At 42.9% G+C, this 14,910-nt stretch overlaps 1 protein-coding gene across 4 annotated transcripts in view; it reads left to right on the plus strand.

Annotated features, from left to right (window-relative positions):
* Nucleotides 1-14,910, plus strand: part of SPATA13 (spermatogenesis associated 13) — a 72,025-nt gene that overhangs the window by 18,645 nt on the left and 38,470 nt on the right. For 2 of the 4 annotated variants that reach the window (XM_085062766.1, XM_085062794.1), the window contains exons 1-2: nucleotides 7,625-7,739; nucleotides 9,488-11,284. In XM_085062766.1, the coding sequence (XP_084918892.1) occupies nucleotides 9,647-11,284 (1,638 nt within the window). In that variant the 5' untranslated portion in view covers nucleotides 7,625-7,739; nucleotides 9,488-9,646. Of the gene's footprint in view, nucleotides 1-7,624; nucleotides 7,740-9,487; nucleotides 11,285-14,910 lie in introns of those variants that run through there. The other 2 variants (XM_085062784.1, XM_085062776.1) reach the window with 1 other exon arrangement.

The raw sequence follows: 14,910 nt of genomic DNA on the forward strand, positions 1-14,910 counted from the left end.
TAGATACCAAGTAGGTCGAAGGAGATGATGTGAACAGGAACAGGTCATCTATGGGGAGCAACAGCATCTCTGGGTCAGTGTGTGGTAACAAGACAGCAAAGCAACCATTCTTGTCCTGGCATAGAAAAAAGGTTTGCTGAATTATGTAATGAAAAGCAAGAGGTGGGAAGAGATCTGGCTCGTGAATTTATTAGTATTGCTTAGATAAAAGACAGACCGTAGGACAGAATTCATGCAAACTGCCTCCCTTTTGTTCTGGAACTGGAAACTTGGCTCATATTTCCAGCTTAGTAGTTTCATTATGTACCCTGGCATGTCGAGGGAATGGCTTGTAAGGTTTTTGTCAATGGATTTTCTGAACCTGAAGTTTAAAGTCTTTTTAAAAAGGACAGTGTCACTGACAGGAACCAAAGTGTCCATTTTGCTGTTTGTAATGTTTAGGCAAGACAGCTTGCCAACGTAAATTAACTTTTGTAGTAGGGCTATGTGTAATCTTTTAGGTTCAGAGCTATCCTGCACTCTTACAAGACATAAATTATTAGCCAAATCTGCAAGCTCCAGTTTAGGAGATTAATGGACCATGATCAAAATAGTAAATTGAGTCTTGAAACAGGCACTTGAATCTGAAATCCTTTCAAAAAATGGAATTTAGGGTTTGTCCTCTGCACGGGCAGATAATGGATTATTTTCCCTATGTGTACACTTTTTATAGCTCTCATCACTGTAAATATCAAAGTGCCAGAGGAGAATTGATGGATTGGTCCTTGCAGACCCATAGGTTATAAGGCACTACTCCTATCATCACATATTTTACACATATGGCACTTAAGCTGAGAAAAGTATGCTGAACTGCCAAGGTCAGAGAGAAACAAAATCCAGAAGCTGTCTTCCCCAGCCCCAGGGAAGATGTCATAAAGACATCTCTCCTGCCTGAAATGGATGTTTCCTTTTCTTTTCAGATAGTTTACCATTACCTTTGTTGGTAGAAAAATATGGAGTTGTTTTACCACTAATGATAGGAATATGGGTGTCTGAGCCAATGGTCATAAAGGTCTCTTGGAGCATTGGTTCCAGTTCCCCCACTTCAGGCAATTATGCAATTTGGTACCACAGATACACATAACTAACTCCATCTCAGGCTACTAAAGCTACATTTTCTTCCATGCTGTTCTAATAAGAAGACAGTTGCATCATCACAGTGTTCTGATTTTAAAAATAATCGGATCTCCGACCAAAATGTGACTAACTTGTGCAGCTGCCATATCTTACAGAGGCAGTCAATACATATGATTTCTATTGATTCTTAGAAACAATTGTAATATTATGAATAACATAAGACTGCAAGAGATTTCCTTGACTATTCTGCAGATAAAAGTTCTAATATAATATGCACAGTTGTTTTTTTTTTTAAACAGGGCAAGTAAGCGAGTCCAAAGTTTATAAATTTGTGTCCCATTCCCTGTCCAGACAAATAAATTTTCAAGTGAGTGGCACTGTGTGTTTTCTGGATCTTTAAAATTAGGTGAATTCTCTTCTGGACAAAATGAGTAGACAGTTTGCTTAAATGTGATCATCCATGAGTAAAAAAAGTCTTAATTTTAGCATTAATAATGAAGAAAATAATTAGTAACTACAATAGCAGAAAAACAGAATAATGACTATTAGATGAAGGTTTATCATTGCTTTGAAGTTTTTTGGCAGGCTAAATTCAGAGAACAAGTGTTATTGAAAAGAGCCAGCACATAAATGTTGTTGTAGCACTTCTTGTCACCTGCTTTGCTCAAATTATTCTTTTCTAGCTTTTCCATTGCAAAGCGTTCTTGATAGAGTAAATTCAAACAAAAATAGAAATTGACAAGCTAAAGGTAGAATTAGCAAGATGATTTTTCTTTTGTCTGAAAAAGAAAGAGAAACATGGTGGAGATGGTAATTCAATCTTCTGGTACAAGAAATATACTCTTGAATGTTAATTTACTTCAGACTGTAACAAAGATAGCAAGTTTGCCATTACAGAGACAGACTAGGGAAAGAAAAGTATTGATAATAATTGAGAAATAAACCCCAAGCAACTATGCGGTTCTTGAAGGCCATGATCAATATCACCTAGGAGCCTCCTAACAACAAGATGTCCCAATCCTTCCCAAACAAGTGCAACCTGTTTCTCTTTTTTTTAAATCTTACTGAGATATTCACTGTTCTGCCCTCATGAACGTATCAAAAGCTGTAATTGTTCAGGGTTTTTTTTTTGCTCTGGCCAGCATGGAATTACCCAGTGTCTGCAGCCACACTGGAACCAGGTGGGTATTTCTGTTGTGTCACGCTGGCCAATTATTCTGCTGACCTGTTATTTTGTTATAATAAGCATCAGAAGCAGGATGATCTTATGTAAGTTCGCATAATTTCTACTAATGTGGCATCATTCCTAACACAGTCCACTATCTGGAAATTTTAAAGCATTTCCAACTTTTCTAGTATCTGATAGACACTGTGCCTCTGCAGAGCTGCTGTATCCCTTCTCTTTTCAGCAGAGCTGAATGACTTAAGTGAGGACTAGAGTGCTGCTTGTGATTCCTCTCTGAGCTCAGGGAGAAGCACCATCGCTCCAAAATCAAACAAACCCCTTGCTATGGCTCACACACAAAAACACTCCTCGCTGTCACTCCAGCCCTGGTCTGGGGTGTTCCATCACCAACTGCAGGTGGTCCTCAGCCCTCAAACTCCTCAAGGCCCTTTCTATGTATTTATTTTCCAATTTTTTTTTTTTTTTTTGCCTCCATGTTGCATAACAAGGTGTCTTCATATCCTCAGGTAATTATGGGAAAACAGTTTTGAATGGAGAAGAAGGGTTGCCAGGGTAATTAAGCGGGTGGGGAAAGGGTTGATACAGAACTCTTAATAGTCACTTTTGCATGCTATTATTTTGAGCAAGGAAAATACATAGAATGGATGTAGGGCCATCAGAGTCTGCAGTGAGGGGTGTGACAAAGGAAAGGAAGGCAGGTAGAGAAGAGCAGGAAGAGAAAGCAAAAGGCTGCAGAGTGGGACAAGTCCAACTCTGAAATCTCACCCTTGCTTCCCAACTAGTCCATTTCACTTTAATGTACAGCTACCTAACAGAAAATCTAATGCAACATTTTCCAAGATAAGAACAAAATGAAATATATATATAGTGTAGAAAAAAAAATCTTGACTAATCTCTTTTCCTTCCTATTTTTGTCAACTTTTCATCTCCACAGTCCTTTCTCTTCCTACTTCTTATACAATGTGAGACACAAAATAAAGGTGGAATTCAGCCTTCCTAATTGGTAACTGGAAGTCTTCTTTATGTTAAAACACAATGATCTGTTTATTGGAAACTGCTCTTCTGTAGTACCAGCCATCTCTCCATGTCATGCTGTCTGAATAATGCCTCTTGAGGATGGGGAGGAAGAATAGCATCACAGTCAGACCCCGTGGGGTTATAAATAGCATTCTAGCAGCCTGAAAGGCTGAAGCCATCATTAAGTTGCATGCAGCTGTAGTGGTGTAGGTGGGTGAGTAAGAGCAAGTCGGAGATGGGATAATGGTAACCTGGTACACAAAGGTCATTTTTCATTGATGGCGTCACTCCACTGGGCCATTGTGTTCTCCCTAAATTAGGTCCCTGTGTTTAAGAGAGCTGAGCAAGGTCAGCCTCGGCAAAGCACATTTAAAAGAAGATTAGAGGGGAAAACAGTTTGTTGTGTGTTGTGATTTAGACCAAATTGTGATAAACTTTTCTCACGTGGGTCACTAACTGCTTTTATCAGCAGCAAAGTAAATGCAAGATTAAGGTCCTTTAGGAAGCTGCACACCAGCCTCTTCCATGTGGGCAATGGGGACTTTCACCGGACAAATTAGGAAATTAACACAGCAATTTAACTCAGGTTGTCCTTTCAGTGTTTTGTTAGCAATGTGATTCGTTTTGTCATCTTGGACATTTTCAAAGCCAAGACAACAAAGGGCTTGGTTTTGGAAAATCTGTTTCAATTTTTTATTATTAATTTGGTTGCAGATATACAAAAATGGAAAATCCTGCACTAATTTCTCACAGTTTATATTAAAAAAAATTAAAATAATTAGCAGCCTATGTTAGTTTGAGATTGCATACACAAACATACTACTCTTCACTCATTTCTAAACTGAAAAAATTGAGATGTTGATCCTGCTCCCTATGAAGTTGGTGGGGAAGTTGCCTTTAACTTCAATAGATATATGACTCAGCTTAATTCCCCCTGTGGGACCTGTTAGTATGGAAAGATTCTTTGGAGGTTAATTGCTTGCAGAACAGACTTTGCCTAGGATCTAAAAGAAAGGTGCAAATTGCACAAGTGGAGCCTTAGCTATGTACTGCAGCCTGGAAAAGACACTGTCATTTAAAGCAAAGGGATCTCTTATTTCAGTAATCCTACATCTTGATAATTAAATTTGGTCATTCATTAATTTAGAGTACGTCTTAGAGAGTCACTTCCTTTGCCATCTTGCCCAATAGCTGTGGAAATAGGACAAATGCTTTTATGTTTTCCTGAAATTATTCCTTTTAGCTTTTTTGTTTGTACACTATTTCAAGAATAAGTTTTTTTAAAAAAAATCACTACTTTGAAGTAGATTTTAAAAAAGTATTTATTAAAGAAATATGAAAGAAATAACTGTTGCAGGAGTGGAAGAGAGGATTTCTAAACTAAGTAGATAGAAAAATTCTTATTTAGACTTCTCAGATTTATGTGAGTGATTTCATTATATAAACATGCCCTTTCCTATTCTGAAAAAGCTAAGAGATGTATCACTACCAATTAAAATCTGGGGGAAGGTTGTTCCTTCATCATTAAAACTCTATATTCATTCTCCCATGTCACATTTTTTGTAATCCTTTCCCACCTGTATTACACTTGGAATAATCCTTCTCACTCCTTGTCACATGTGCATTAAACCTCTTTTAAAGTACAGACTTAGAGCTTCTAAAACAAGCATTTCATTTTTGTTGCGCTGAGTGTGATGTCAAATCACTATTAGAAATCTCACGCATATACCAATCTGGAATTTATTCTTGAAGTTCCTTCCTGCATATATTACTGTACTTGGTCAACCATAACATGTACTGCTGGCACTGCCCCTCTGTTCACTACAGCCTTTGTTATTCATCTGGAGGCAAAACATTAGCCTGTGAATAACATAGTATAGAGCTCAGTCTGTCAGAAATACCTATGCAAGCACTATGAATTTTTTCATATTATCAAGCATTCTCAGTGGCAAATGGTAATAGTACTCTCATGTTGCTTCTGGAAACTTGGGTTTGTAACTTTAAGGAAACATTATGGCTTGTAAGAAACTAAAAAGTGTTCAAGTTTATAGTTAGAAACGGGATTTGCCTTTCTTCTCACAGCAGTTCTGTTGATAAATTCTCCTTCGAATCATTTTATAGACCTCGGTGTGATGGCACCTGAATACTATCCACATTTATGAGCCTCCAAAAAAAAGAATTCAGATTAAGAAAAGATTTCGTTAATTATTGGTCTCCAGTACAGGAAGTTAATCCTGTTCTCAGACACACGCTTTACTGTACTGCTTCCAAGCCTCTCTGAATAGTACACACATGAGGAAGGGCTGACTGAATCAATGAAGCTGCAAGATTTAGAAGAGGGTTTTACCACACTTCCAGCAGAAAAGCTATGATGAACAAATCCAGACGATCAAAACTATTTACTTTTAGAAACTTGACAAACATCTAATTGACTAGATACTGTTATGTCTGTAATTACAATTTTCTAGTTATTTTCTTCATTAAGTGTAGTGACTTTTAAAAAATACAAGATGTGATATATATTCTTATTATCTAAAGTAAGTTTTAGTATGGCTTTCTAAGGAAATCAAGTTTCTGTGAGCACTTCCTTAACCTGTCAATACCTTCTTTGATAATTTCTAGCTTTTCAAGCCTGTTTAATCTGCTGATGAGCTTCAAATACTTTTAAAAGATGGTTTCAGATCTCACCAGGATTCCTTAAGTTTCAGAAACACTGGATAAAGGAAAGATCCAAATTAGTGGCTTGATTCAGCTTAATAGTTTTCTCTGCTTTGTCTTTTTGTCCAGCTGGTCGATAGAGGACACCTGTGGAACTGGAGGTTCCCTTCTCTGAGCAGGCAGAGCTCATGGATTAAAAAGTATAATCAAAGGGAGTGTGATGCATATCACAGATTATATACCTGGGATATCTATGGGAAGAAACTTACAGGAACATAGGAACACAAATCCGTTGAAATTCAGGGTTGAATAATACTGTTAGAAGTTTTAAGTGATCAGCACAAACCCTTACAGATACCAGGGAGGCTATGAGACAAATTTACAAGACCTGTTGAACGTGGCTTTTAAGTCAACTTCTGACATACTTCTTGTCTCATATAAATGAATTTTTTCTCATAATGTTGCCACTAAAGTAATTCTCTTGCCCATTTAATCACCTTCATCAAGTCCCCCTTCAGAGACTTCCCTTTTGCAAGGTCTAAAGACACTTATTGTCTGCACTGACAGACAACTTCCCCAGGCAGTCCTAAGCTAACACAGATCACCAGCTGTGGTCCATATGGACCCTCTCCATACAATGTCAGCATTTGCAGTCTTATCTGATAATTATTCATTTCTCTTCTGCTTCCCATGCCCAGCACTGTAAAGCAACCATTTCTCCCCCTTATTTGGGTCGTTATTCCAAACTCACTCCTTCCATGGAGTCTAACAGAAAACTGTGGCCATCAAGAGCAGGGCTGTGCCTGCAGCTGCTGCTGACTGCTGGAGAGACCTGTGGTCACTCCCAGAGTTATTTGCTACCTCATTTGACCTGCATCCCTTAAGCCCATTTGTTTGCCTCATCCCCTAACTACACCTTGCCTTTGAGAGTGTCTGTACTGCTCTCCAGAGAAGTAATTATACAGCATGTGCAGTCACACCAATCTCAGAGGAGAGGCGGTGGGGCTGGTGGCCTTCGCTAGCTCTTTAGGGAATCTGCTCTGCCAGGCACTCTGTCTTGTCCCAGTTTAATTTTGTATCTTACCTGAGCTACACTAAACCAGTTTAAATTATATCTACAGCTCCAATCCCAATGTAGAAATGTTTTTGGACAATAAACTTTTTCAGCAAAGACTATCAGTTAGTACAGGTCTTTGTCAGAAGTCGCAATACAGGGCTTTAAGACACTGTCTCACAAAATTTTCCTTGTAGTATACGAATTCTGTTCAGATTGTGCATAAAATGCTGTTCCTGCTGTTCAGTCCGAGGAATAGCAGCAAGCCAAAAAGTTCTCCAGGTTTTGGACAGAAAGGCAGGCTGGGAAACAAGGGTGAGTTTGGTCAATGGGCTGTGCCAATTGCACTCGTGAGCAGGGCACACGGACCCAGAGAGGGCAAGGCGGGGCGGGGCACCATCGAGGACATTTTTAAGGTACTAAACGTGACCATCGCCGTGTGGCCGTTTGTTCCTGCGGCGGAGGGAAGGCAAGCTCCATCCCGCGAACAGCAGCTCCATCCCCGGCGGGAGTCACAGGCGGGAGTCCCCGGGGCGGGCGGAGCGGACCCTGGCGGGCGCGGGGGCAACCGGAGCAGCCGAGGGTTCGCGCCCCGCCCCGCCCCAGCCCGGCCCGCCCCGCCGGGCGCCGCTGCCATAGCGATGCGGGAGGGGGCAGCGGTCGGGACGCGCTGTGGCGGCGGCGGCGGGGAGCCCCGGCTCTCCCCAGGTAAGGGCGCTGCTCCGGGACCGCCTCCGGGGAAGCTGCTGCGGGCTCCACGCTGCGAGCTGGGTTTTTAATCTCATCTCGCTGTGTTTGTTCTGCCTCTCCCCCGCGCTCCTTCTGCCCGCTCAGGTGCAGTTTCTCCCAGAGCCGCTTTCTGTGGGAACTTCCCTGCCGAGAGCAGCGTCTGGTGCTCGTTTATCGTTCGATGTTTTCGTTCCGCGTGGAAAGTTGCGAGCGGTGCCGGGGCGCAAGGGCGGCCGAGGGTTGGGTGCCCGGCGGGCTTTTGTCCGGCCCGGTGCCGCGGCGGCGAGGCTCTGCCCTGCCCTGCCCTGCTGCCCGGCAGGCTCACCGCGACCCCCTCAATAGGGGGGATTAGAAACTGCGGCGGGGGATGTTTCAGGCGTCTCGCTGAAGCGCAAGCAAATCCTTTCATCCGCGGAGGGACAGAGGCTCGCTAAACTTTGGTAGTGCGCTCAGGAGGGAGCAGCCTGAAAGCCAGCGGGCACGGGCTCCGCAGCTGCCGCGTTTCACGTGGAAGTGGCGACTGGACTGGCTGTGCGGGACCCGGCGTTGTCCCCGCGATGGAAGCCCCGGCGGGCTCCTGCACCTCCTGCCGCTGTGCCTCCGCCTAGCCCTCACCCCCTGTCCCCGCTGCCCTCCGAGCCCCCGCGGCCCTTGCGATGGGAAGGAGACAAAGAAGGGTCCGGGGCTGCCCCTCTCCCCAAAGCACAGCTGTACGCTTTCTCGCCTTGTTTCGGGGCGAGGGGGAGATCCCCGTGCCGCCCCCTTGACCCCGCCGACAACGGCAGGTTTTTGAAAATCCTACTGCCCCTTGCTGAGAGAACCGTGCCATGAGCGTTGTTTTTAAGGTGGAGCCAGCTTCAGATTGGGTATCCTTGTGGATTTCGGGGCATTGTTTAGCGTGGTGGGGCAAACGCCTGCCTGCCCGGCAGAGACCCCTGGCCGGGGCAGGGGACGCATGGCCGGTGGTCCCCATCCAGCTTTCCCAAACACTGGAGTGTGGTTTGGTCTGCTGGATCTCCCAGGCTCAGCTGTGGAGGAGATCCTTAACAGCAGGTCCCAAACACTGCAGTCACTTTCAGATTTAAGTTTTCGTCTTGCTGTCACCACAACTTAGGGTGGCTCCTGGGTGTACTGCCTTTAAGTCTTGTTTTCTTTCATAGGGAAAAAGACTTTGCTGTGCACTTGATGTAATTTTTTAGGATTTTATGTGCCAGAGGACAGACAAGTCAGTTGAGTGTCACACAGCCTTCCAACAGAAGCAAGTGAATGAGAAATTATGCCTGTTTTCCTCTTCTTTGCCTCTTGTTTGAGAATCAGGTGTCACTTGATGAACGCTTTTTAGATGAAAACTTCTCATGTGTCTTGCGGTTCAGTGCTGAGCACTTGAGGAGAAATACTGGATTGCTTTTATTGGGGATTTCTTTCTCTTAAGTGTGTCTGAGGATTGTATTTACCATTGTAGGGTAGGTGTGGTAGTGCTACTGAATTTATTAGCTGATTAGCATTAGAGAAATAAGTACATATTGAAATTATTCTGGTCTTTTAAATTGCTAATGAATGCAGTTTTACTGAGGGAGTTATGAATGCCTTCTCTGCACCCCTGCAACATACCTTTGTTCACCGCAGAACTCCCTCATTCGGTGTGTATTTCCTACAATGTAGCTCAGACTTCTTTCACTTGGTTACTTTAAGAAAATCTAACGGTGGCTTTTGTTTTCCTGATGCAGGCAGCGCCGCCTGAGGAGCTCAGCTCACCCAGTCGATGTGAAAGCAAGGCAAAGCAAGGTGCAGCAGATGAAGGGGAGGCAGGGAGGTCAGCCGGAAGAGACAGCAGCGTTGCTTTGAGCTACCCCAGCCTCCGTCTGCATGCCTACAGCATCGAGAGCATGACTACTTTTCCCAATGGCTGTGGAAATGGCACCACCGTTACTTGTATAGTTATGGATAATAAAGAGCCCCAAAACCAGACTACCTGTGCTAGTCATAATGGGGGACACAGCACCAGCAACAGGCATGAGGAGGAATTTCAAGAGGATAAACTCAGCCCTTCCAAAATCATGCGCTTTTTCACCACCCCTCGGAAACGGGCTAATTCCAGCTCTGACAGGCCTCGTTCTCTGGTTTTGATGGGCAACTCATCCACATGGAATGCTTTCTCTTCTATCAGAAAGATGGGATCTTTCAAGAAGTTGAAATCTTCAGTTGTCCAAGGAATTCAAACAAGGGAATGCTCAGATATCTTGAATGAGAACAGTGTAGGCACACATGGTTCAAATGGGGCAGTGGTGCGAGTTCAGACTAACAGGTATTCCTATTCAGGGCCTCTACATGATTTCCAGAATGCAGTGGATGGTTTGGCTTCTGACTGTTCTGATGCAGAGGAGAGCGATGAGTCTTTCCTGAGGAACACTCATCGCTCACGCAGCATCAGGCGGGCTTACGGTGCTGGCCGCATAAACTTGCTAGACACAGATAAAGTTCAGAGTCGCCACAACTGTGTTAGGCCAACATCACCTGTCATCACAGAGCCAAAAATCTGTGAAATTTTGGTGAAAGACTCTGAAAACAACAGGATCATTTATCGGAGAAGCAAAAGTTCAGATAATTTGAACTTTCTGAAGAAAAGCTCATTCAAACGGAAGTCCACCTCAAACCTTGCTGATCTGAAGGTTGCAAATGAAAAACAGATGCCAACAAGGACTGTGAGTGTTGCTTCTGCCGAGTCAGAAAAAAGCAGTGGAAACCCTGAGAGGAGATCCAAGCGATGGAAGAGCCCTATCAGAGCAAAGGATTTTGACCGAGTTTTGAAACTTGTCAGTAATGTTACAGATGTTGCATGGAAGAAGGATGGCCCCAAGAGCTCTGCTCCTTCTCCTACTGAGCTGTCCCAGAGAACAAGGTCAAACAGCAGGCTACATGATGACTACTCCCGCAGGGTTTCCAGCAGCACGGATCATGACAGGAAGAGATGCACCTCCTCAGTATCCAGTCCAGACTCTTCCTTGCCGGGAACACCTTGTCTGCAAAGCCCTGTGATTGCTCAGGATAAAGAGGTTGAAATGAATGTAGCTGTCACTGAAGATAAAAGCCTCAGGACGTCATCGGGTATCCCAGACTCTGATAGCTTTTCACCAACGCTGAATGATATTAGTCCATTTCCCAATGAAGTCTTTTATTCGGACTCAGATGAACCAAAAGCTACCCAGCAGTTTACAGATGAAGCTGAAAACCTTCATGTTCCGGTCAGGCCAACTACTCCAAAGCCTCAAAGTCCAACTACAGGGAAGGTCAAGTGCAGCATGAATTTCCAGTGTCCAAACCATCACAGCACGTTGTCGCTGAGCTCATCGGAGAGTGAGGAGAAAGTTGAGGTACCAGGGCTGAAGCTGGGCAGGAATCCTGTTTGCTTCCAGGACTCAGTGCAAACTGTGTACTATGATGATGGGAATGAAGACAGTGGCATAAGCAGCCACTCTCAGCTGAGCCTCAATTTAGCCTCTGGTACTGAGGAGAAAAAGGAAGAGGTAAGAAAGAAAGCAAAATCCTTCAGAAGCTATATGTGTGTGTATTTGTGTGTATATATATTTATATATTTATATATCCCATCAGGTTTTGTCTTTATTAATGCAAAATAATGCAAACAATGCAAAGTAATGGCTGCCACAGCTTGTTATTGCTAAAATATGCTGACAGCAATTATTTCCTTTAATATATTCTCTTTGGATGCTAATGTCAAATTACTTTTTCTTTGCACATTAATATCAAAGAAAGTTTTGGCATCAAAGCTATTCATGTACATTTTCAAGGGCAACCTATTGCACCCTGCAGATACACCACTGTGTCATGTGGCCTTGTCAGATTTTACCAGCCTGAGCAGGGTCTGGCTGTGTTTCCTTCACAACTGAAAGGTCTTTTTTAAAGAGTCCATGTATTTTGAGGTAGCATTGACTTACTGTGAAACACTTTGCCTGTGGAAACCTTGCAGAACATGGTAATATTTATGGAGCACTGTGGTGTGAAAGACGCAATACAGAGGTTTAAGCATTCAGTTGTATCCAATGTTTTCCCTGTGCTGAGGTTAAACTGCTTGCTTATTTGCTTGCCAGCTGCAGACAGCAGTACTTCAGACTCTGGGCTCAGTGTGTTGGTACTGTTTTGGTGAAGACACCATTATTTTCTCTGCACCTAATGTGTGATTTCATACTCTGAGTGAATGGGTAGATAGATATATTGCAGCACCTCTGAGGTAAATTCACATGATAACACTGTGCCCCCACCTAAAATATGGTGTGAGTTGGCACCAGAGAAGCTGCAGTAATTTGGCAGTGTTGGTGATGAGCTGTCAGACATACCCAGCATGTGTCTGAAGAAGTGAGGCTTAGCTCAGCCCCAGTGGTGTGTAGTAATGTGGTTTTGAGATACACAGGCTAAGGTAGCAGTGAAAGGTTTGCTACTTGTTGGAAGAAATACACTGTGGCAAAAATCTATCTGGATCTATATGAATATTAAGTTATTTACAAAATAAAGCTGTCATATCTTTTAAGCCATCTCAGTTTGACTACAGTATCTTAGATCTTAGGTATGAGATAGGCAAAGGTGATGCTGCAGCTGCACAAGCTTCAGCCTTTCATGCTGTTCAGTTTTAAAATGTCTGTGAAGCTGTCCTACTTTTAAAAGCTTGGCACAGTTTTTGCAATCTAACTGTAAATGGTTACAGAGCTTATCAGTATTGTCCTGCTGGAAAAAAGCAAATTTGTTTACTACTGTGTTTGCAGCAATGGTAAGATTGAAAAAATAAACTCAGTGTGTATAAATGTCTGGGCTCTGAGGTTATTCCTCTTCTGGAGTCCTAGAACTGCTTCAGCCAAACATATTTTTCAAAACTCTCATTTAGATGCGAGGAGATACTTTCACACTGCCAGAAAAGGCAAGAGCCCTAGTGTAGATGGATGCCAGTTGTATTTCTCAGGAATAAATGGGAGGTAGAATTAATGCTACTCATCTACCATCTAGTGGTGATCTGCCGTCATGACCCAGAAGAAATTCAGCTGGCCCTTGCCCTTGGCTCCTGCAGTACAGCTTTTACATGACTGTGTGTGCATTGGGTGGATAAAAGTAACTGCAGTTTTTTGTTTTAACACCACATTCTGTTATTATCTAACATGCAATTTAAGCTTTCTCTTTATATTATGACATATTTTAGGTTAATTGTGAGTGTCTTTTAGTGCTTGCTTCAGTTGTCTAAAATACAGAGTGTGCGCTGGTGGCAGCTCTGGGTTTGTGTAGTGGGCAGACAGGCAGTGTGGGAGGGATCCCTGCAAAAGATGGAAGAGGTAGTGGCCAAGAGAAAAGGCCCCTTGGCTGTAAGCCCTCCCTCTGCTGTGTGCACTGCCTGGAGCCCCTGTGCTTGGTTAAAACTGCTGTGGCCACTCACAGGGCATAGCTGCATCCAGACCCCTCTTCTGATTGAAGAAAACAAAGTTTTTGGAGGTGGTAGCTGTGGGTTGGAAGCAGGAGCTGTGCAGGACAGGGTTTGTTTTTATCTTACTTTGCAAGGGATATAAAGTCTGTCATTTCTTTTTTCCATGCCTGTTTCTCATCTCATACACAGCCCTAAAGCTGTGGCATTCAAGAGTGACTACAAAACAGGGAGAGTGGTTTGGTTTCTTCCTACCATTTCTTTGAAGGGTTTCATTGCTCATTTCTTCCTTTACAGTATGCTTCCCTCAGCATGGAGCTAGCTTGGCACCAAAGATACTTATGCCAGGTTGTTTTTTAATTGGAGTTTATTCAGCCTGTAGGCACTCTTATGAATGCCACATACTCACACAATGAGGTCACTGGTGTTTGAACTTTTGACTACAATTCATTTTTAACTCTACCTTACACCTCTGCGTTACAGAACTGTACCTGCCCAGCAAGTTGTTCCTGTGATGGCCGAGTGCTTGGTTTGCTCTCAACAATCATTTGAGATGTAGTGTGGAGCCATGCTCATCACACATCTTTAATATTTTGTCTGAGCTTTAAATGTACCGTGTTGATGGACAACTCTGCACTGTCTCCATGTACCATGGATTTGCTTTTCTGTACAGATTTAATGTATAAGCCAGTATGTATTCCAGTACAGCCACTAAAGCTTGGAGACATATTTCAGTATAAAGCCTAGAAGGTGCTAACCAGTCAGGCTCAAGTAGGTTCTGTTTTCAGGACTGCCTGCTGTAGCTGGTAGCAAATGCAGTTTATTCCCTTACCCACTCATCATGTAGATTAGTCAGCAAATGAAGTCTGTGGAATTTGGATCATCTCTATATTTTCCCAAATATGGAAACTAAGTATTTCTACCTTGTGTTTCGCTAACACTGTAAAGCTGATTTTGCAGTATGCATGCAAGGGCCTCTATTAGTTCATCAGAATTGATGTTTTGGAGTTTTTTTATGTGATTGAGTCTTGAGATCCTGTCACTTCTGTTACTTCGTTGGTTTCACCAAGATGCAAGATTTGGACTGGAGCAGGGCAGGTTTCTTGGTTTTTGGTCCTGACAGAGGTTGCTTCCCAGGAAAGACCTAATTAAGTGCAGCCTGGATCTGTGCCTCAGCACTTCTCAAGCTACAGAGGTGTGAGTCACCAAAGCTCATCTGTGACACCCCATGCTTTGCCAGTGTCTGCTTCATGCCACTGTCATTTATATTCAATATGTTGCTTTTAAATAGCATGAAGTGATGATTAAGTACAAGTTTGTACTTGTTTGGAGTGTTTCACATAGTCTTTGTTTTCAGGAAGAAGAGTCCCATGTCACTGGAAATAATGAAAATTTAAAGTCTGCTTTGGACTGGCATGTGTCAGCTATTAAGGCTGCCTGAACAAAACACTGTTCTGAATTTGTTACAAAAAAAGTAAAAATCGAGTTATTTGACATTTCACCTAGTCTTTCACAAACTCTTAGAGCACCTGGTATTTAGGTTGCTTTGCTGGCATCTGGCTTCACAGTACACCAGACTTTTTATTACTTGAGTACCTTATCTGCGTGACCATAAGTGAATGATAAATTACAGTGAAGAGGTGACTGCTATAATTAGGGTTGAGTCACAGGTTATTTACAGACAATATTTTAAGTGTTCTAAGACCTGTCTGTCAACTCATTTATGTTCAT

Source organism: Lichenostomus cassidix, chromosome 1, assembly GCF_008360975.1.
Source record: "Lichenostomus cassidix isolate B80296 chromosome 1, HeHo_3.0, whole genome shotgun sequence".
Classification (NCBI taxonomy): domain Eukaryota; kingdom Metazoa; phylum Chordata; class Aves; order Passeriformes; family Meliphagidae; genus Lichenostomus; species Lichenostomus cassidix.